Here is a 23,481-nt window from a genome sequence, read left to right as displayed (position 1 = left end):
ACCACTGTTTAGTTATGTATGTCTATGAGGTGTGATCAAAAAGTACAGTGAATGTTTAAATTAAAAATTTATTACAGTAAAAGACACATAGTCATTAACACTCCCCTTCGCTTCAAACACACTTATCCCAGCATTCTTGACATTTCTGAAGCAGTTCTGGAAGTCCTCTTGCATGAGTGTCTTTACTTCATCTGCCATCATTACAGTGCTCTGTGTCACACATCGCTTCTGGTTTATGGCAGTTTCTGTCAACTAAAAACATTACGGTGTGTCTTTATCTACCTTATTCACTGGATCTGGTACTGTGAGACTTCTGGCTCTTATCCAAATCAAAATGACCATGAAAGGTAAACATTTTGAATCAATTCAGGACATTGAGGCAGTCACAACAGCACAACTAAAGACACTCATGAAAGAGGACTTCCAGAACTGCTTCAGAAAGTGGCAAGAACGATGGGATAAGTGTGTTTGAAGTGATGGGGAGTATTTTGAAGGGGATTAATGGCAATGTGTCTTACAGTAATAAAATTTTTTTATTTATTTAAACATTCACCATATTTTGTGATTACACCTCATATATTAAAGACTGTTTATGCATTTTTAAAATGAGTATGCAACCTTTAGTTGCCTTAGTCTTTTTCTTTTTCTTTTTTATAACAGCCTCCAGCTGTTCCAGACAATAGAAGACAGGCAGAAAGTCTTTCATTAACTAGGGAGGTTTCCCAGAGCAGGAATCCATCAGTTTCAGAACATTTACCTGATGAGAAAGTCCAACTTTTTAGCAAAATGAGAGTGTTACAGGAAAAGAAACAAAAAATGGACAAACTGCTGGGAGAGCTTCATACACTTCGAGATCAGCATCTGAACAATTCATCATGTAAGTCAACCTGGCTTAGCTGTTTAATTGGGTGTAGGACACGTAAGTATCATAGCAGCACATAGAACTTACTTAGTGAATATTTGGTGAATGAATGAACACATAGTTCCTCAAAATTATAATTTTGGGGGGAGATGGGACTTGCACGTGAAAAGTTTTTAAGTAAAAATGTAGTGTATGATAAAAGCCAAATAGATGGCAGACCTGTTCTATAATTCTTAAAATGGAAAAGATAAAGTGGGGCCTTGAAAAGTGGTAGGGTTTTGGGAAAAGTAGAACAGAAGGTAACTGTTAGATACTTGGACATAACCCTGCATTTTTTTAGCGTACTCAAAATTTTCCCTTAAAAATGAATCCAAATTAGTACTTTGATTTAAAAACTATAAAACAGATTTAGAAAGTATACAAAAACAGTGAAATATGGAAAACTTATATAATACATATGGTTTAGTGCAGAATTTCTATCACCTGCATCCTTTTTTAAAATACATAGTCATCTCAGGTGAGAATAGGAAAGACATAGTCATCGTAGTTATATATTGGGTTATTGGAAAAGTCATGATGCATTTTTGCAACGAAAAACAAGAAATATGCCATGACTTTTCCGACAACTGAATAGTTATATGGGAAAGGCAGTAATCATCCTAGTTGTACTACAGGAATTATCTTCTCTACGGATGTTTTATTTGCCTCTAATTGAGATCTAGGACACTTGCTATCCTCTTACCTTCTCAAGCCTGGTTCCTGCCTCCTACCCAAACAGTTACTAATAGGAGCTCAAGCATTGGAAATGGAGTCAGCAGGGTCAACCCCAACTGGTCATTATTCTTCAACATTACAGCTGCTCTTTTATTAAAGAAAAAACAAGGGATAGAAACATTTCTCATCTCCTATTTCTCTGTCACCTCCAAAAGAACCTTACTGTTTCTACCCTGAAACATATTCCTTTCTGTTCTCTGACCTGTGCTAGCCGCCTCCTCCTCTATAGTATAATCTAATCTCAATGCTTATTCTTCCTAAACAGATTAACACATCTAAGAAAATCTTAAAGTTTGAAAGTAGTATTCAAGGCCTTGTGATCAGTTTTATGCAGATAAAGAAAGTAGCACTCTGTCTGTTGGTTCCAAAAAATCATTTTCTTCCCATCGGGAAACATTGCGAAAGCAGCAGCAAATGGCAAAAGTCAAGGAATAGTGAAGAGACTACTGGACACCAGCCGTAGCAACTGATAGTGTAGGCAACAAATATTGATGGGGATGGTTGTGAGAAAGAAAGAAGTGACAGTAGTTTTAAAGTGGTAGGAGATAGAGAAGTGCAGAGATTCTTCATTTTCACTCATTACTCTTGAAGGCATAAGATACTCTTTGTTTGATCTGTGTGGAAAGAAAAGTGAAATGTAGTTCAAGGACTGTGGAGGATTAGCTATCACCTAATTAGAACATTTTATTGCTGAGCAGTGTTTCATAGTATGGATGTACCACAGTCACTTTAACAATTTTGCTTTATCTTTTGGAATAAGAAAAGTGTCATCTTGGAGACCAGATATAATTTCCTCTGCACTATGGATTTGGAACGCTCTTAGGGACATAATATGCTAGGGCTGCCCTGTGAAGATTTGTAGGTTGGTGTACCTCACATCATACACAGTGGTCTTGGTTAGCTTAAGCTGGAACCAAGTTTATCAAGGAATACTCTAGTTACTTTTGAAAGGTAGAATATCATAATTCTTGTCCATTTCTATCTTGTCTGTCTTTATTCTTTCCTTTCTGTTTTAACTCTGGCTGAGTGACATGTTAATAAGTAAGTGGCTTAGAAGTTATATCCTTAAGTTTTTAAAATTTAAATTTGCAGAATTTAAAATGTTAATAATTTTTACAATATTTTCTACATTCAAGCAAACTGAAAAAGTTGTTTGATGCTGTATTTGTTTATTAGTAATTGGTCTTTTTTTTTTTTTTTTTGTAGTTGTGCCTTCTTCAGCCTCTCCACAAAGGAGTGTGGATCAAAGAAGTATAACTTCAGCTCCCTCTGCTCCTGTAGGCTTAGCACCAGTTGTCAATGGAGAATCCAATAGCCTCACATCATCGGCTCCTTATCCTGCTGCTTCTCTGGTTTCTCATAATGAAAGTGAAAATGAAGGCCATCTGAATCCAACTGAAAAACTCCAGTAAATTACTTTTACTGCTATTGTTACAAAGATTTGAATTGAATAATGGGGATAAATTCTGGGATTTATTTATTTTTTTTGGTGGTTGAAAATCCTGGAGAAACTGAATTTATTTAATATGATTCTTAAGTGATATGGTGGTAGAAGTGTGTGTGTGTGTGTGTGTGTGTGTGTGTGTTATATGGGCAGTCTTTGAGTTGTCTAAGAGATATGTGACATTGTAATACAGGTAATTTATGTGAGCTAATGCATTCCATTTGCAAATAAAGGACTAAAAATGGCTGGACTACAACTAAAAGATCTCTGTATTCAAATGGTTTAGAACCCAGGCTTTAGAGGCAGTTAGCTCTGAAATTGTATCTGTCAAGATTGTGTGACCATGGATAAGTAACTGAGTCTCAATTAGCCTCTGTTCCTTCATCTGTAAAATAGGGATAGTAATATACCTGTTCATAAAGGTGTTTTAAGGATCAAAAAACATTGGCGTACCTCCTGGCACTTACAAAAAACTCAGCATACTTTCTTGTTATTTTTGGTAAACATTATATACTTTATAGATAATCTCTGTATGTTTCAGACAAATCGGGAGCCTGTAAATGATCAGTAATGCCTGCATATCTGAGTTGTCAGAGCTAGTATTCAAATTGAGTATTTTATACTTCTCATTTTTGATACGTATTAAGAAACCTAGGAATGTTTTTGACAATGAATTGTAAGCACATTTATACTATAATACTTAAGGTGAACAGTTGAAACTGGTTTTCTTAGGTTTTTGTCCCTAACACAGCATAAGAAAATAAAGTGATGAATTCTAAGGAAGCTGTACTTGAAATTAAACTTTAGCTAGGTTTAACTAGGTTTAAATTTTGCTTGTGCTGGCTGCTATTATATGAAAATAATGCTTGCTCTACTTTGTTAAAAAGGGTATTTATAAATAAATATATATATTTTATCAGGAAGTTAAACGAAGTTCGAAAGAGATTGAATGAACTAAGAGAATTAGTTCGTTATTATGAACAAACATCAGATATGATGACAGATGCTGTAAATGAAAATACAAAAGATGAAGAAACTGAAGAGTCAGAATATGATTCTGAGCATGAAAATTCTGAGCCTGTTACTAACATTCGGTAAGAACTTTTTTTAAGTTTGTTTTTCTAATATATTTATCCTAACTGAATACTTTTAATATGGAAGCAAAGAAACCTTAGTTGAGTGCCGACTATTTGCCTTTTATTTAAACTTTTCTCTTATAAGTCTGCTGTTTGGTCAGTATAATCTCACTTGCCCTGTAAAGAAAAACAAATAGGAAAATATTGAGGACAGTTATTTAGTAAATTTGCTATTTGTTAGATCAAATGCAAGTAAATCATAAGTTTCTAATTTAGCATTTTCCTACCTTTTTATTTTTAGGTATAATTTTGATTTTTCAGATGTTTTTCTTAAATTTTTAAATAGCAGAAGTTAATGAAAAACACGAGCCAGTTACTCATAGTATGAATTTAAGTGGGGAAATAGTCAATGATGTTCATAGGTTATTTTATTAACAATTCTAAAACTTTGATTTTTTTATTTTTATTTTTTTTAACCTTAAATAACTTCAGGCTGTTTTCTTTCTTTTAGAAATCCACAAGTAGCTGCCACCTGGAATGAAGTAAATAGTAATTCTAATGCACAGTGTGTTTCTAATAATAGAGATGGCAGATCGGTTAATTCAAATTGTGAAATTAACAACAGATCTGCTGCCAACCTAAGGGCTTTAAACATGCCTCCCTCTTTAGGTATGATAATATGAATATGACTATTCACAGAAATTTTTGCCATGTTCTTGGGAAGTGTATTTTTTTTCATTAGTACTCTTGGGTTTATTAAAGTATTGATTTAATGATACATGTTTTCAGCAGATTGTCGATACAATAGAGAAGGAGAACAGGGGATTCATGTTGCACAAGGTGAAGATGATGATGATGAGGAGGAGGAAGCAGAAGATGACGGAGTCAGTGGAGCTTCATTATCTAGTCACAGGAGCAGTATGGTTGACGAGGCTCCGGAAGATGCTGAGTTTGAACAGAAGATCAATAGACTTATGGCTGCAAAACAAAAGCTTAGACAGTTACAAGATCTTGTTGCTATGGTACAGGTAACTACTTGTTTTTTTAAAAAACTGTCAAATAGTACATTCTTAGTTACAAGGTAAAATTTATGTGTTTGATAATTATTGGTATAATTATACTACGACACGTTTTTTGTTTTTTGGTTTTTTAAAGATTTTATTGGGGATATTGGGGGAGGGAATAGCGTTGGGGAATTGGGGAAGGGGAACAGACAAGTTGCTGTCTTTTTGTTCTTCAGTCTAGTTGTGGAGGACGTCGCTTCACTGGCCTATGTTGGTATTATCATTGCACTCTTCCTGGCTGAGGCAGTCACTCGCCGGCAATTGGATGGCCGCTCATAGCGGCTCATGCCTCCAGCCGCTCACGCTGACTGCCAGCCACTCACAGTATCTTACGGCAGCCTACTGCAGCCCTGCTTCAGCCTACGCCCTTGCCAGAGACTCACGGCAGCCCAGCTTCAGGTCAAGCTGCTGTTCACCATCTTAGCTGTAGAGGGCAGCATCACTGGCCCATGTGGGATCTGAACCAGCAGCCCTGCTACTCAGAGCTGGCACTTCTAAGCCAACTCTTAACCAAGAAGCACTTGGCCGGTCCTAGGACATGTTTATGTATTGAGTTCTTACCATGTTCCAGTTTTAAGTGCTTAGTACTTTACATGCCATGTATCAGGCATGAAGAAACTTTTTTATTAAAGGCAAGTTAGTAAATATTGTAGGTTTTGTAGGCCACAACTACTCCATGCAAAAGCAGCCATATATGATACATAAATAAATGAGCATGGCAGTGTTTCAATATAACTTTATTACAAAAACAGGTTTGTTTCTTTTTTGCTGGAGACCTCAGTCTTTATTTTTTAAAATTTGTTTTCAATTACAGTTGACATACAGTATTATATTAGTTTTAGGTGCATAACCTAGTGGTTAGACATTTATATACTTTACAAAGTGACCCCGACTGATAAGTCTAGTACCCATCTGACACCATACAGTTATTAACAATATTATTGACTGTATTTCCTCTGCTGTACTTTATATCCCTATGACTATTTTTGTAACTGGCAATTTGTGCTTTTTAGTCCCTTTCACCTTTTTTACCTATACTCACATTTCTGATGACCATCAATCTGTTCTCTGTATCTTTGAGTTTGTTTCTTTTCTGTTTATTTGATTTTTTAGATTCCACATGTAAGTGAAATCTCCAGTCTTATATCATATAGAATTTATAACATCTTTGTGAGGTAGATATTAAACAGATTACAGAGGATGTTTACTGTTATCAGAGTCAGAATTGAGCCAGTCTGATACCAGAGCCTGATAACTTACTTGGTGTAAAAGGACAACCATATATGTATTATCATGTTCTTTAAGGCCAAATAAGTAAAGTTGCAACCATTAGTCATAAATTTTAAAAAGCCATTTGTACATATGCATATGAAATTACATAACTATTAACATTTCTGTATTGACTGATGTAGTCCAAAGACTTATGTAGCTTTTTGCAGTTTATTAGACTAGTTGTAATCTTTTTAAAGCAACAAAAGTTATTGACCTTTTAAATTCATTCCTTTTTATATGTTACGTATTCCTACTCTTTTCTCAGTAATGTAATCACTAGAAATATCTTTGAGAGACTTTCTAAAGTATTGAAATGTGTACGATTTTTGAAAGCCAAAAAACTTCTGTTACATGATTGTAACTTAGGTAATATCAATAGATACTATATCTCTGAAAAAATTAATGAGTGATTTGTTTTCTTGGAGGTTTGTTTAGCTTAAGTTGAAAAATAAAATGAAGTGTAAAACATTAAAATTAACCACATTAATAAATTATAGAAAAATAGTTTTTATCATGAATGAAAAAAATTTCAAGTTTTATTTGCAACTTTTTTTGAAATGCTACTTAATTTTGAAATACTCAAGTAACAGATTAATTTGTTTTAAAAAAGGAAACATTACTAGTAAATACCTTCTGAACCTCCATTTATAATCCCATTCTCCTTCACAGAAGTTACAAATTCTATTTTGTCAAACCTTTTTCTGTGCATTTACCTACATCAGCAGCACTTATATAAAACAATACTTCCACGAATTGTTTTATATTTTTTTGTGTTTTTATAAGTTGTATAATATACTATTATTTTACAGCTTGCTGTTTTTTCCCACTTCACAAGTTTCTTAGAGAACTTTTCTTATCGGTATATATAGTTCTTTATAATTACATGGATAAATAATTATATATTTAAACAATTAGAAAATATAAGTAATACTACATGTTTGTGTATGTGTATTAAATACAAGTCGTTTTAGCTGCAGCATTGTTTTCTGTAGTATCAGTGGACCTTAATTTAGTTAATCTGACATCCTATTGATGTTCACTTTTGTTTCTAATTTTTCACTATTTAGAAAGACTGCTCCAGTGAACATTCTTGCACAAGCCTCTTTGAGTATTTGTGTTTTTCATGAGTAGATATGAAATGGAATTGCTATGTCAGAGTTTATGGACATTTTAATTTTAATGGTCACTGCTCACTTGCTCTCCAGATGACTGTATTAATTGTTATCTAAGCAGTGGTGTATGATTCCATTTCCCACCCTTGATTACCTTTTATTATATTTATATACTGTAGCTTGTTTAATCATTACTAGAATTGGCTTTTTCCAACTTTTCCCTATTATAAGAAGGGCCTTTGTATACACACATGTATACAAACACATATAGGTGTGTATATACACGCATATATATTTTTGCTTATGTATTCAAAGTATAGCTGTAAGATATATAAACTCATAACATTGGTTACCTGTGGAGAATGGAATCAGTTAGGGGACAGGTATGGAAAGAAGACCTTTTTAAATGTCTGTTTTACTTTTTGAACTTTGATCATAGTATTACCACTTAAAAATTTTAAAAGCTTGGGCCGGCCGAGTGGCATGATGGTTAAGAGCTGGCTTGGGACGCCAGAGGACCCCGGTTCGGATCCCACAAATGAGGGCCAGTGACACTGCCCTCTACAACTAAGATGCTGAACAACAGCTCAACCTGGAGCTGGGCTGCAGTGAGTCTCCGGCGACCACAGGTGGGTTGCCATGGGCTACCGTGTGTAGCCAGCAGCCAGCTTGAGCAGCCAACAGCCAGCGTGAGCGGCCATCCAGAAGCCGGCGACTGATGTGCCTCGCCCGGGAAGAGCACAATGATGGTGCCAACTTGGGCCAGTGAAGCAACGTCCTGCACAACTAGACTGAAGAACAAAAGGATAGCAGCTTGTCTGTTCCCTTTCCCCCAATTCCCCAATAAAAATCTTAAAAAAAAAAAAATTAAAAAGCTTCCAAAGCAAATAATAATAAGTTGTGCTATCTTAAATATCATTGTACTTGTTACTTTCCCATTTTTTTAAGATTCCTTTCTTTAGGTGTATTACCCAACGTGGGAATAATAGATCAGAAAAGATGAATAACTTGGTGGCTTACAGATGAATCAGCTTTATTTCAGGCCTACATTTAATGGAGATCTTTTGCTTTAGGGAGTGTTCTAAGACATGAATGTGTGTGTGTGTGTGTGTGTGTGTGTGTGTGTAATGAGGAAACTGCAAAACGGGGGTTAGGGATCGCTTCCTGAAAGAGCTATTAAAAAAGTAATTGATGAATTTTACTCATTTTACTAAGGGTAGTCTTTTTCTTTACCTTATATCCTCTTTCCTAAGAGACTCAGGAGAGGGTTTAAACAGTTATATATTAATAGTTAGTGATTATGTGAAGCTGTTACTATTCTTGGTTAGATTAGCTTGGACAATTTACATGAAACCTTATGTGTCTTAGAAGTCTCCAGAAATCTAGTATATCTTTTAGTTCCTTAGTCTGTGATATGTGTCAATACAGTAATTCTTTAGCCATTTACTTAGTTTTGGTGTTGGAGCTTATGTCATTATGTTGTTCAGGCACCCTTATTATACTACCATTGGAAACTTCATGCAGTGTTTTGTGTCTTGTATAATATTGTACTTTAATTTTTCTACTTTTTATTATGTGAAAATGCCTCATGATCTAGCTTCTTTATTTATTCTTGAGTCCCCAACCCAATTACTTTCTAACCTTAGCCATGCTAGTAATGAATTAAGCTAGTTTTTAGATTGCAGAAACCAGAACACCGTCTACAAACTTAAAATTGATTAGACAGTATTATAATTAAGAGTAAGTTCTAACTTTTTTTGAAGTTTTATTAGAATGATGTTTCCAAAGGTTAAAGTTTTAGTTGAGGACTTTAGAGAAAGCATGAGTAAATATAAAATATATACAGTTAAATGTTTTTAAGAAAGTACAGTAGTTTACCCCAAATCCCCCATTTTAATAAGTACATTAATTTCAACAGAAGATGTTAGGAAGATAAGAACTTTAGTTGTTTTTCCTGTATTCATTACAGATTTGAGATGGTATATCCTCATTAGTTTTGTATTGTGCGTCATTGGCACTTGTTTTGCAAACTAAAGACAAAGTAAGGAAATGGAAAATTTTGAGTAAGCAAATGAAAATGGACATTGATTATTTGAAATTGTTAATGTAAAAGTTAAATTTTAAGAAAAAAATCTAATATCAAGTTCCCAGCTCCAATAGTATATATTTTATCTTCATATTTTCTGAAAAGCTGTTCTTTACTAGCTCAGTATCTGGTCAAGATAAGAAAAGGCAACTTAGTATTTATTTGTCATTACTGGGTAGTAGGCAGGTTAGATTTCAAATGTACTGTTTTCAGTTTTAGTACTTCATTTCCTGTCATTGGTACATAGAGTATGAACTTCAGTGTTTCCTAAAAAACATGAACTTTTTCTACTTCTTTAATTTTTATGTTATGTAAATTTTACAGAACAGTGGTATTTATTAAGGTATAAAATGGATATATCAGAATTATTTTAATATAATGTTGTGGTTTTAGGATGATGATGCAGCAGACCAGGGAGTTATCTCTGCCAGTACTTCAAATTTGGATGATTTCTACCCAGCAGAAGAAGACATCAAACAGAATGCAAATAACACTAGAGGAAATGCCAATAAAACACAGAAAGATGCTGGAGTAAATGAAAAGGCAAGGTATGTTAAGCTTATAGCCTTCATTTAACAAAAATGTAATGCCCATTATAAAGAAAGTACTCAGGTGTACTGTATTACCTCATTCTTAATGCTGTCAGATTTACTGGAGTGTACAAATATGTCAATTTAATTATAGAGAGAAATTTTATGAGGCTAAACTACAGCAACAACAGAGAGAGCTCAAACAATTGCAGGAAGAAAGAAAAAAACTGATTAAGATTCAAGAGAAAATTCAAGCATTGCAAAAGGCATGTCCTGACCTACAGGTAATTAGGAAATTTCTTTCTTTCCATTTGTCTGAAAAGCGATATTTAAAAACCAATCACCAATAGAAAGTACTCTGTCTTTTTCTAATACTGATGTAGCAGATTTATATCTATTAATTTTATGATTAATGAAATGCAGTAATGAAATGGGTTAAAGATATACATTTACGCTGAAAGATAGCACATGGAATTGACTGATTATTTCCATTCTTTCACTTGTTTGGCTAGCTAGCTGTATATGCAGAACATGAGTATTTATAACTATTTATTAAAATATTCTTGTTTGAACTTAGTAATTAAGGGACTAGCATTTCCATCTTTTATTGGCATAAAATTATATAATAAATTACCTCTTAAGCCATCATGAGTTATCTTAGAAATTAAAATACTTTATTTGTAGTTTGACTACTAACTGTATACACCTTTGCTTATTAGTAGTACTCTATGCATTGGTCTTTGAGATTGAACAGAGACTGTGCAATCTTTGACTGTGTCAGGTAATCAGGAGTAGGGTTAATATGGGAAAGAAATACCAATTCTTTTTGAGATTTTTCTGGTCCCGAAATGTATTGGTTAGCTTTATTCTTCAGTCAGGTTTTATTCTCAAGGAAAAGGAAACACATCAAATGATATATGTAATATAAACCGTTTCTTTTCTAGACTCTTCCTTTTTCCACTTTATCTAGCCCTTTTTTCCTTGTCCCTGATCTACACAATATCCAAAGGAATATATGCCTGAGTTGTGTTGAGTATATGAAATTTTCCACAATAACATTTTATCCTTCTTGTATCTGTTGTTCCTGAAAGTTGGTTAATAACTCATCAGCTTTAGCCAGTGTTCTCATCTTTGTTTTATTATGTCATATTTTCTTTGGATCATGATGGCAGTTGAGGTCTGGTAATAACAAATTAAATATGTTACTAGAACCCTAGAGAAGTAGTGAAATAGCTGCTTTTTTTTTTTTTTTTAGCTGAGCCATGCTGCCACCTATTGTCAGCTCAGCAGCAGCTCAGCTCAGGCTGGGAATCGAACTGTAGTTGCTCAGAGCTTGCACTCTTGAGTGAGCTCTTAACCAACTGAGCCACTGAAATAGCTGCTTTTATGGAATTAACATAATTGCTTTAATTGCTCATAATAATTTTTACAAATCCTTTTTTAGCTCTCAGCCACTAGTGCGGGTAATTGTTCCACAAAAAAATATGTGTCAGCTGTTACTTCAACTCCAACTGTTAATGAAAATGTAAGCAATACAAGCAAACCAGTTTTTGAGCCTGAAGATTCTTCAGTAGTAGATAATGAGGTATTGTATATTGTACCGTTGTTCCTGAATCTTAAGTCACATCTTTTTTACCAGTTTACTTTTCAATTACGTACAGTCAACATACAATATTACATTAGTTTCAGGTGTACAACATAGTGACTAGACATTTATATACCTTACAAAGTGATCACCCTGATAAGTCTAGTACCCATCTGATAACCATACATAGTTATTACAGTATCAACTATATTCCCTATGTTGTATAAGTCACATCTTAGGAAGGGAAACTGAATATTGTTGAAACATGTTTTTAAATGAAGCCTGTTTTGTGTCTTTTAGTTTGTTCTAAAAAGTAAGTTAGTATCTTTTCAAAATAGTCTTTTTGTTTTTTCTGCTTTTTTTTTTTTTTAAATTGGGGAATTGTGGGGGAAGGGAACAGTGTTGGGAAATTGGGGAGGGGGACCAGCCAAGTTGTTGTTCTTAGTTGTGGAGAGTGCCAGTCGCCATCTGGCTGCCCAGCAGCTCAGGACCTCAAAGCTCAAGGTGCTGTGGTACAATCTTAGTTGTGGGTGGGCATAGCCACCATCCCATGCGGGAGTTGAACTAGCAGCCTTGTTGTTAAGAACGTGCGCTCTATCCACTGAGCCATCCAGGCAGCAGCTCAGCTCAAGGTGCCGAGTTCAGTTTTAGTTGCGGGCGGGCATAGCCCACCATTGAACAGGCAGTCTTGTTGTTAGGAGCACGTGCTCTCACCAGCTGAACCATCCTGCCACCTGTTGGTAGCTCAGATGCAGCTCAGCTCGGGCGCAGCATCAGTGGCCCATGTGGGAATTGAACCGGCGTTCCTGTTGCTCAGAGCTCGCTCTCTTAAGCTAACTGTTAACCAACTGAGCCACTCGGACGGCCCCCAATATAGTCTTGATCTTTATTAGCAAATATTTGGCAGAATTATATGTAAAGGATTGTTGCAGCAAGTAGTAATCATTTCAGTTACAAAGACCTATCCTTTGGCATTTTATTTATACGTGATTTGTATGAAACATCATAACTTTGTCTAAATAGTTGATGAAGTATATTTGGGTGCTATTTGTTTTCATTAAGGATTAATGATTGCTTAATTTTTTCCTATCATCATTAAAATATTGTTTTAACCTTCATGGATATCTCAGTGTTAAAAGGATAAGGGAGCGTAGAAGTGTTTGTTCCTATTGAGAGTATTAGCCTGTTATTCTTTATAAGTGAAACAAATCCAAATATTTTCAGTAACTTGACTTTGCTTTTTAAATTGATAGTTGTGGTCAGAAATGCAAAGACATGAAATGTTAAGGGAAGAGCTGCGACAGAGAAGAAAACAGCTTGAAGCTCTGATGGCTGAACATCAGAGGAGGCAAGGTCTAGCTGGAGCTGTATCTCCAGTGGCTGTGTCATTGAGAAGTGATGGATCTGAGAACCTGTGTACTCCTCAGCAAAGCAGAACAGAAAAGTAAGAGAGTTTTTTTAAATCATTTTTGTAGACGTCATCTGCCTGGGGCGTGTAGGACAGCGGCCTCATTTCCCCTCTCCATCATAGCACAAATCTGCTGTTTCAGCAAGGGTAGCGTTTAAGCATCACCCTGTGACTCCGTTTCACTAAATTGAGCTACTTTCTATTCAAACGTCTCATAGCATCAACTTTCTCTTTTTTATTTACTAAGACACTTGGTCAAATATTGGTATAGATTTTCTTGACTTTATAAGCCTTATTTTCTGAGTTAAGTTTTAAATTTATGTAAAGAAAATGTTTGATGCTTTGTAGTGCTTTCTTTCAGGCCAGAAATAAGCACTTTATTATTTAAATTGAACACCTGCTGTTTGTAAGGCTTCTAAGGATCTTAAACCATTTTATTATATAACACATTTAGTTTTTAGGATTTAAGTTTGAAATTTTCGTATCAAGAATATTTCTAAAAGAATTGATCATCTGTAAGATTAATTAGCTATCTGTATAGAAGTATTCAGATATAAAATTTTGAAATACAAATTTGTTGTGGCCTAGCATTTTGATATCCTCAGATGGCATTTCTGGAACATTGCACCGAGACTCTCTCTCTCTTTCTTCTTACAAGAACTTTTCCTGTTCTTGGAGTCCCCATTGAATTTATTGATCAAGCTATATCTATAGTATTTTATTCTGTTCTGAATACCACACATTTGTACATTAACAAAGTTCTTTAGATAGTTTTGATAAGCATCTACGTTTGAGAACCATGGGTCTAGAATTGTGCTTTCCAGTATGGCAGCCAGGAGATATAGATGACTCAGTTAAAATTAAATAAAATTAAAAATTCATTTTCTCAGACACACCAGCCACATTTTAAGTGCTCATGTACCTAGTAGCTACAGCATTAGACAGCACAGATACAGATCATCCCTACTATAGCAGAAAGTTCTGTTGGACAGCTCTGGTCTAGAAAACTGTTACACAAGGAAAAGTTGAAAGTTGAGGGGGGTTTAGTTTAGGAAACAACTTCCAGGGGATAGTATTACTATTTTAATTTATTTGCAGAATTGTTTTGTGGCGGGCAGAGTAAACATTCTATAACGGCAGCGGGGAGAGTACTACCCATCTCATGGTACCATGATTAAATGACATTTTAGACACACATACGAATACACACATGCGCACATACCTTTATATGTGGTACAATGTCTGGCACACAGCAGGTGGTAAAGTATTTAGCTCATCTCCAGAATGATCTTGTGGTTTTTATCTCTTAATCTCTAGAACAATGGCAACTTGGGGAGGCTCTACCCAGTGTGCACTAGATGAAGAAGGAGATGAAGATGGTTACCTTTCTGAAGGAATTATTCGGACAGATGAAGAGGAGGAGGAAGAAGAGCAAGATACCAATTCAAACGATAACTTTTCTATGTATCCTCCTAACAGCGTGAATCATAACTCTTACAGTGTAAAGGAAACTAAAAATAGGTTAGTTTCACTGTTTTGATTTTTTGCTTGATTTAAAGAGTCTCAGGTCTTTCTGACATCAAGCAATTTTTTGATTCTCTGAACCAACTGGGTGTCCTACAATTTAATTCAATTCTGACACTAATTACGTGGAATTAGGGCAGTCCCCTAATTAAGGGGCTCAGTCCCACAGGACTGCCCACACTTCAGTCTGCCAGTCATAAGGCCCAGGTCCCCAGGGTATTCACACTTCTGTCTGACTTGGATATAAATTTGGGGGTTCCCACAACCCCTTTTCAGGTTCCATAATTGACTAAAATAACTCACAGAACTCAGGAAAACGCTTGTTTACTGGTTTATTGCAAAGGATACAACTCAGGAACAGCAAATTGGAAGGGATGCATAGGGCAAGGTTTGGGTGATGGAGGGGGTACAGAGCTTTCAGGCCCTCTTTGGGCACACCACCCTCCCAGCACTTAAGTGTGTTCACCAACCAGAATCTCTCTTAACCACTGCCTAGTTTAGGGGTTTTATGGAGGTTTCATTACATTGGCACAATTGATTAAATCATTGGCCATAGGTGATTAAAATCAATCTCTGACTCCTACCCTATCCTTCCTGGAGTTTGGGCAATGGAGCTGAATGTTCCAACCCCTTTAGTCGGCCTGTTTGTTTTTCTGGTGACCAGCCCTCATCACAAAGCTTTTGGGGTTGTCAGAAAAGTCATGACGTATTTTTTCTGTTTTTTATTGCAAAAATGCGTCATGACTTTTCCGACAACCCAATGTTTAGGACCTGTGAAGAGTCATTAGCATAAATTCAGGTGTGGTTGAAAGGGCTCATTATGAATAAAAAAAAGATAGGAATTGCCAAGAGTTATAGGAGCTCTGCTAAAAATCAGGGACAAAGACCAAATACACTTTTTATTATACCTTAAGAGTGTTGTGGAGATGCATCCCAGCTAGACTGGATCAGGATTCATAAGCTTTGAGCTTTGCTCCTGTTTTGGGGCGTTTACAAAAAATGTAAAACTCGTAGATAGTGAAGAAGGTCTGTAACAAAGATATTCACTGCATTGTTTTTTATAACTGAAAAATGTTTCATGAATAAAAGATGGTTGAGTAGTTCCAGTTGATGGAATGTTGGTAAGCTTAAAGCATAAAGAATGGAAAAATGCTGGTAATGTAGTAAATATTTTCATTGTGTAGAATACAGAATTATATGGACATTTCTGAGTAAAACAAATGAAAAAAGCCTGGAAAAGAATAAAAAATGATAATTGTATAAGGCCAACAACCTGGAATGTTTACCCCCTTTGTTTTCTATACTTTCTGAGTCCTTTGAATGTAAAATACTGGCCTGTAGACCAGGATATCAGGGTTTATTGCCAGAATTTAAAAACCGAATCATTGCATATAATGACCAAATTCTTTAAATCTTTTGTTAGGTGGAAGAACAATCGCCCTGTTTCAGCAGATGGAAATTATCGTCCTTTAGCGAAGACAAGACAACAGAATATCAGCATGCAACGTCAGGAAAACCTTCGCTGGGTGTCAGAACTCTCTTATGTAGAAGAGAAAGAACAATGGCAAGAACAAATCAATCAGCTAAAGAAACAACTTGATTTCAGTGTTAATATTTGTCAGACTTTGATGCAAGACCAGCAGGTATAGTTTGCTATGAAAGTAAATTTTTTTATGGTATTATTAAAATGGAAAGTAAATTTTTTTTAATCTTGTTTTTTAAGCATTACACAGTTTTCTCAAGTCATCAGTAACTATCACAAATTTTTTTCTTTCCATAGACTCTATCTTGTCTGCTCCAAACTCTTCTCACGGGTCCTTACAGTGTTATGCCCAGCAATGTTGCATCTCCTCAAGTACACCTTATAATGCACCAGTTGAATCAGTGTTATGCTCAGTTAACATGGCAACAGAATAATGTACAAAGGTAATCTGTTTCTTAGATGTCGTGAGACTGTATATAGTAAGGGCTAAAACTGGGCAAGGGTTTTACAGTTATCTTGGACAAAAGGACATGATCCAAATTGCATTTTCAAATAGTCTGACACCTGAGAAATTTATGAGCAGTGATTTGCCCAGTGTTTCCCTTTAATATTGTGCACAGACTTTTAAAAAAATAGTTTATAGTGTTCAACTTTACACTTAGGTGAATTTACATTAGGTGAATTATATGGTGTGTAACTTATACCTCAGTAAATCTGCAAACAAGAAAAAGATGAGTTTCATATAGTTATACTTACTATCTGAGAAAAGTGCTAAGTGCAGTTCTTGTTCCAAAGGCCAAGTTATTGAATTAAGCCTGCACAACAAGCAAATATTTGTTGTAGTAAATATCAGCAGTTTGTTCTGCTGTTGAATTACTTCTTACCATATACTCTTTCTGAATGTCCTTTAAGTAGATGGTAATATAACTGATTTTTAAATTACCGGCTTCTTAAATTTTTATAGGTTGAAACAAATGCTAAATGAACTTATGCGTCAACAAAATCAGCATCCCGAAAAACCTGGAAGAAAGGAAAGAGGCAGTAGTGCATCACACCCTCCTTCACCCAGTTTATTTTGTCCTCTGAGTTTTCCAGCACAGCCTGTAAATCTTTTTAACCTACCTGGGTTTACTAATTTTTCATCATTTGCACCAGGTAAGTGACTGAAAACTTAAAGGGGAAGTAAATGCAAAGTGTTTTGAGAATATCATTTGTCTATTGCACAATTTTTTATCAGTGTCTTTTGGAATGGTAGGAAATGTTTGCAAAGGAAGTTACAAACTCGTTTCTACCTTGATAGTAAAAACTTAAGCTTAATATGACTGCTAATGGAAGTAAGTAAACTATGAATGATTGCTTAGTCTTACAGCTTTGAATCATTTAAAGAGAAAGGAAATTAACCTATCCAATGGCTGGTGTACACCAGGCACTGTGTAAAACATTGAGAGAGAGTAAAGATGAATAAGAGTAATGTTCTTCTCGAGGAGCTCTAAGTCTCCTTGGGAGGGAAGTCTCCTGAGGAGGGACTTAACGCTAGGGAGGAAAAGAGGGAGGGAGATATGCTGCTAGACTAAAGGTGAGTGCTTAGTTTAGGCTTATATTTAATTTTATTTAGCTTAGGCTTTTAATCAGACTGTTTTCTGCACCCAAAAATTATGTGCCAGACACTATATACATGACTGGGATTCAAAGATGAGTAATACTAATGCTTTAAGGAATTTAGAGTTTAGTGAGGAAGCTAAGAATGTCAGTAAATGCTTAGTGCAGTTCCACGAGTGCAAATGAAGTGAGTGGCCTACTCTTCCTTAGGGCAAAAGATCGTCAGCAAATGAGTTTTTTCCAGGAAAAAAAAAGTATTATTTAAGATAAAAAAATGAATAGAATTTATTTCCAGGGAGATTAGAAGGGAAGGGGCTCTCTAATCAATGGAACCACTTAGAGTTACAAAGCAGTGAAACAGTATATCACTTAGGGAATTTAGAGGTCATGAAGTGTGGCTAAGTAAGAATAATTGATGTGGCTGAAGAGCAGCAGAGACCTTTTGTGCTGTGCAAACCAGCTTAGATTCTCTGTTGCAGACAGTGGGGCCATTGAAGGATTTTGAGCAGGGGATAGCATGGGATTTATATTTTAGAGACACTGGTGATTATGTTGAGGAGAGATGGGAGAGAAGGAGCTAAGAATATAGCTAGTGAATAGAAACTAGAAGGCTGTTGCAGTAATATCAGAATGAGAGCTTGGGACAGTAGGCATAAAGAGCAAGTAATTCAAAAGACATTCTAGAGGTATAATAAATTAAGTGACCAGTTAGATGAGGTGAGTCCTGAAGGAGGAGCAGTTGAAGGTGTTTGCCAGGGACTATAAGAGGATAAAAGGTTTGGAAGGGCTTTGTGAATATAAATACAAATCAATAAAAATACCACAGTATATTTTCTTAACAGGATTATGGAAACAGTGGCATTAGAAAATTTAACAAGCTTTTTAGTTCTTGGGTGTCAATTAGTATTGACAGCAAACCTTTTTTAAGTAGGCTTTTAAGTAACAAATAATAGAAGAAATTGCACATGCAGTTTGTTTTCACTGTAATGTGCTTCATACCAGGGCCAACCCTGTGCAAAGACATTCTTCACAAACCAGGTTATTTTTGTGATGCCTTCCCTGATCCTTTTAGTAGGGCCTTGCAAATACTTCTAATACAGCACTATATGGTAAGTATTTAATTATATTCTACTTTTCCAAGTAAAGTAAAACAAAGAACATGAGCTTTGGAGTTTTGCAGACCTGATACCTAACCTGCTTATCCATTTACTAGACGTTTTGTCTCTAAACCTGTTTTTTCACTGGTAAAATGAATAGAACACCTGTTTCAAATGAATAAGAACACTTGTTTCATTGTGTTCTTTTGAGCATTCAACAAAATAGCATGTAAAGTGCCTATAATAGAGTCTAGCACCCTGTAATAATTTGATGTCAGGTAGTGTTTCTAACTTTTAGCTTTTAAGGGGATGGGATCATTATTTTTGTATCACCAACACCAGAAACAGTGGGTTGAGCTATAAACAGTGATTTAATAAACGAGTGTTAGTTTAACAATTTTGTTTTGGTGGATATGAATGGCACATTGAATTAAAACTGTCTTTTAATTTTATATTAAGGCTAACGGTGCTTTATTGTTGTCTTACTCATTGCTTTTATTTATTAGGTATGAATTTCAGCCCTTTATTTCCTTCTAATTTTGGAGATTTTTCTCAGAATATTCCTACACCCACTGAACAGCAGCAACCATTAGCCCAGAATTTTTCAGGAAAAACAGAATATATGGCTTTTCCAAAACCTTTTGAAAGCAGTTCTTCCGTTGGAGCAGAACAACAAAGGTACTCAGTTGCAAGCATAATCCATTATTTACTGAAACCTCACTTTTGTGATTACATCTACTTATATGTAATTAGAAAACACAGGGATGACATTTGTGATTGTTTGGCCTGGTAGTGTTGGGAATATGAAACTTTGACATCTTACCAGATGTCTCAGGCATGTACCAGCTGCCAACCCTGCTATAAGAGCAGTTCAGAGTTTTGATCACAGTGTCCTGTGATGTTCATTTTGGAAGGATAAGACTTTGACCCATAGAATGTTTTGGCCTTGATTTGGTATCTGTCTTTAAGTTCACTGATTTAGGACTAGGAACTAATATTAACTACTGGAGGCTAGTTGTGTAAGCGATGGCTCCTTTATTTAATTCAGAGCTCCTAATCAGAATGAGTACCTGAAGACCTCTCCAAATGTAATGTTGAGTACTGTTAGATATTTTTTTTTTTAAGATTTTTTTATTGGGGAATTGGGATGGGAACAGTGCTGGGGAATTGGGGAAGGGGAACAGACAAGTTGCTGTCGTTTTGTTCTTCAGTCTAGTTGTGGAGGACGTTGCTTCACTGGCCCAAGTTGGCACCATCATTGTGCTCTTCCCGAGCAAGGCACATCAGTCGCCGGCTTCTGGACGGCTGCTCACTGCGGCTGCTGGCTGCTCACACTGACTGCTGGCTGCTCACACTGGCTGCTGGCTACACATGGTAGCCCATGGCAACCCACTGCCACAGGGGCTGCAGCCTACGCCGTTGCCGTTGACTCACGGCAGCCCAGCTCCAGGTTGAGCTGTTGTTCAGCATCTTAGCTGTAGAGGGCAGTGTCACTGGCCCTCATATGTGGGATCCGAACCGGGGTCCTCTGGCATCCCAAACCAGTTCTTAACCATCGCGCCATTCAGCCGGCCTGAGTACTGTTAGATTTTTAAAACAACTTTGGCCAAAGAAATTTTAGTGATATATGGCATAAATCATGATTTTTCTGTTTGTCATCATTTATTATTTCTAATATGATAATCTTCCCAAATTTTGACTAAAATACAAACACTAGTTGGATTGGGTAAGGTTAATCATTCTAGAAGCATTTTTATAGCTAGATAAAGAACAATTTTTAATTATTGTGTTAATCCAGGAAATGATTTTGATGAACATATAGCCTTTTTATTATTTACTTCAGAAAAAACTTTTTAAAAGGATGAAAAATTAGAGATCAGTTGAGCCTAATAATTTGTTTTATAAGAAGTATCTCTGATTTTGTCTTTCCTAACCCTTTACAAATATTACTTTTTCCCTTTAGTTATGGGATTAGGCGTGTCTTGGGCTCTTAAATTAGCAAGTTGACACTGTTTAATTGTTAAATCATAAATTTTTTTTTTACTTGATTAATCAAAAACTCACAGAATTCAACTTTATATTTGCCTCTATGAATCCTATGATTGACCTCCCTGACTTGGTATTTGTTAGCTGTGCTAACCATTTTTTCCTGTTAAATCTCATGTTACTTCATGAAAGTATTGTATTGTCAGAGCCTGACTGTTTAGTGTACATTTGCCATTCAGAAACGATGGTTGAATGAATTTCCATCATAAGCAATAAACATTTTTTCAAAGTTTTAGTGAATAGCATTCCTACTGGAAGGTCTCTACATTATCCATATTTTATATATAATTGATAGTAAAAAAGAATGGCTATGGATATCTAATATTGTTTTAGATATTTGACCTACTTTAGATTAGACCTCATCTCCTCCCCAAAATCTTAACGAGTGTAGGTTCCCTGAATTAAATGGCTGGAGATAATAAAGGTTCAGATGGAACGTAGTAGTCTTGAGCCAGGGTCAGAAAACTTTTCCTGTAAAGGGTTAGATAGTAAGTATTGCAGGCCAACCAGTGCCTGTCATACCCATTTATCTCTGCCATTTCTTGCATAAAAGCAGCCATAAACAATATGTAAAAAAATAAGTGGCACTGTTCCAGTAATACTTCATGAACACCGAAATTTGAATTTAATATAATTGTGTTGCAAACTTTTTTCTTCAGATTTTTTCCCCCCAAACATCATTTTAGGTCTCAGGCCGTACAAAAACAGATAGGAGGCTGAGTTTGGCCTGTATACTGTCGGTTTGCTAACCTTTGTCTTAAGTTAAACCCTATATAGGTCAGTGTCTTCTAAGTTATGTTCTTAAGAACACTGTTATCCATGTTAGCTTCTTTGATAAAAGGTTTTGGCCATCTCATATTTTATAAAGTACTTTTGCATATTAAAAGTGCTGAGAAATCCTGCAGACCTGTTTAACTTTGTTTTGACTGTTTTCCCAAACTTAGATGACCAGTGAATAAGATGTAAGGGATGCCAATGCTTAGCAGACAAAATTTGGAAAATGACACTTACTAGCTGAACTAAACTAGGCTTAATGTGTGGAGAAATAAATCACTAGTTACATGGCCATTGTTTCACAAAATTCTGGTTTTAGTTGAACTGCTTTAGGTGACACAGGTCCATGTATGTTTCAGACCCTCTGCTACAGCTCTTCCTCAGCTGTTCCTCCACGTTTTTTTGTTTTTTCTTTGTCCCACCCTTCTTCGATTTCCTTCTCTTTTCTGTTGTGAATGCTAGATCTGTGGTTTGGAATGGTTGCTGGTGAAAATGATTTAGTGAAAAGGGTTCAATATTAAAGTTTTAAGATAATTTAGTACAGTAGCCTATATTAGAATATTTACATATTTAATACATTTTTTGTGAAAATATTTTTATAGTTTGTTGATGATTTTATTTACCTAAATCTAGTAAACGATAAATTTAGTACTATATCTGGAATTTTCATTAAGCATGGAAATCTATCATTGTAATCTACAAAAACTTCTCTTCATTGGTAAGGAACCAAAAAGAGCCCGAAGAGGAGGTGGAAAACAGTAGGACACCATGGTTATATGACCAAGAAGGTGAAGTAGAAAAACCATTTATCAAGACAGGATTTGCAGTGTCTGTAGAGAAAACTACAAATAGTAATCGCAAAAATCAGTTAGATGCCAGCAGGAGAAGACGCCAGTTTGATGAAGAGTCCTTAGAAAGCTTTAGCAGTATGCCTGATCCAGTGGATCCAACAACAGTAACTAAAACATTTAAGACAAGAAAAGCATCTGCGCAGGCCAGCCTGGCATCTAAGGATAAAACGCCCAAGTCAAAGACTAAGAAGAGGCATTCCACTCAGCTGAAGAGCAGAGCTAAAAATATGGGTAAGCACTGAAATTTGTTGAATATTGATGAGTATAAATGTTGGTAACCTTACTCTCGCGTACTGACACATTTAATTTCAGTATTGCTAGATAGGTGGGCACTATTCTGGACCTACTTGAACAGTCATTTTTAGTTATTTTTAATATACTTTACGAAATTTATCAAATTGGATATTTTTAAAATATGGCATTTATTCTTAGAGCTTATATTTCCTGTATATGTGGTTACTATGAACTCAGAAGATTTTTTCCAAATCTTGTAGTTTACTTAAATTGCTAAAATGCCCAAGTTTTACTATTCTCTCCCTTTTAATATTACATTTTGTCCTATATCCAACTCTTTAGTAATGACCTCTGGTTAGTTCCTTGAGTGATTCATTTAAAGGAATGGGAGTCTGTAACTACATTGCAGTCTTTGAATATATCATGTAGATGAAACCACTTTTAAAACATGTTTGCTCTTAGCCCTGCAGGAACTGAACCTTAGTCCGTAAGGTATAGCATTAACCCCATACTTTATTGAATCATGCCATTGAGTAGCATATCAGAGTTCTCTTTATAGTATTAACTACATGTTAAAAAATAGTTTTACTGGCTAAAATCTGGAATATTAGCTGAAGGATGCTTCTTCAAGTTTGCAAAAGGTACTTATTGGCTGAGTGG

At 35.5% G+C, this 23,481-nt stretch overlaps 1 protein-coding gene across 1 annotated transcript in view; it reads left to right on the top strand.

Annotated features, from left to right (window-relative positions):
* The window catches only part of PCM1 (pericentriolar material 1), a 95,655-nt gene that overhangs the window by 25,546 nt on the left and 46,628 nt on the right, over positions 1–23,481 (top strand). The window contains exons 12-26 of the mRNA XM_019664755.1: positions 661–877; positions 2,843–3,044; positions 4,001–4,174; positions 4,668–4,825; positions 4,946–5,184; positions 10,084–10,238; positions 10,375–10,504; positions 11,665–11,805; positions 13,059–13,249; positions 14,531–14,734; positions 16,161–16,380; positions 16,518–16,663; positions 17,185–17,375; positions 19,423–19,594; positions 22,460–22,818. Of these exons, the coding sequence (XP_019520300.1) occupies positions 661–877; positions 2,843–3,044; positions 4,001–4,174; positions 4,668–4,825; positions 4,946–5,184; positions 10,084–10,238; positions 10,375–10,504; positions 11,665–11,805; positions 13,059–13,249; positions 14,531–14,734; positions 16,161–16,380; positions 16,518–16,663; positions 17,185–17,375; positions 19,423–19,594; positions 22,460–22,818 (2,899 nt within the window). The remainder of the gene's footprint in view (positions 1–660; positions 878–2,842; positions 3,045–4,000; positions 4,175–4,667; positions 4,826–4,945; positions 5,185–10,083; positions 10,239–10,374; positions 10,505–11,664; positions 11,806–13,058; positions 13,250–14,530; positions 14,735–16,160; positions 16,381–16,517; positions 16,664–17,184; positions 17,376–19,422; positions 19,595–22,459; positions 22,819–23,481) is intronic.

The sequence above is a fragment of the Hipposideros armiger genome, unplaced genomic scaffold (assembly GCF_001890085.2).
Source record: "Hipposideros armiger isolate ML-2016 unplaced genomic scaffold, ASM189008v1 scaffold_430, whole genome shotgun sequence".
Classification (NCBI taxonomy): domain Eukaryota; kingdom Metazoa; phylum Chordata; class Mammalia; order Chiroptera; family Hipposideridae; genus Hipposideros; species Hipposideros armiger.
Note: the sequence above shows the minus strand (reverse complement) of the source record. Positions and strands in the feature narration are given on the sequence as shown.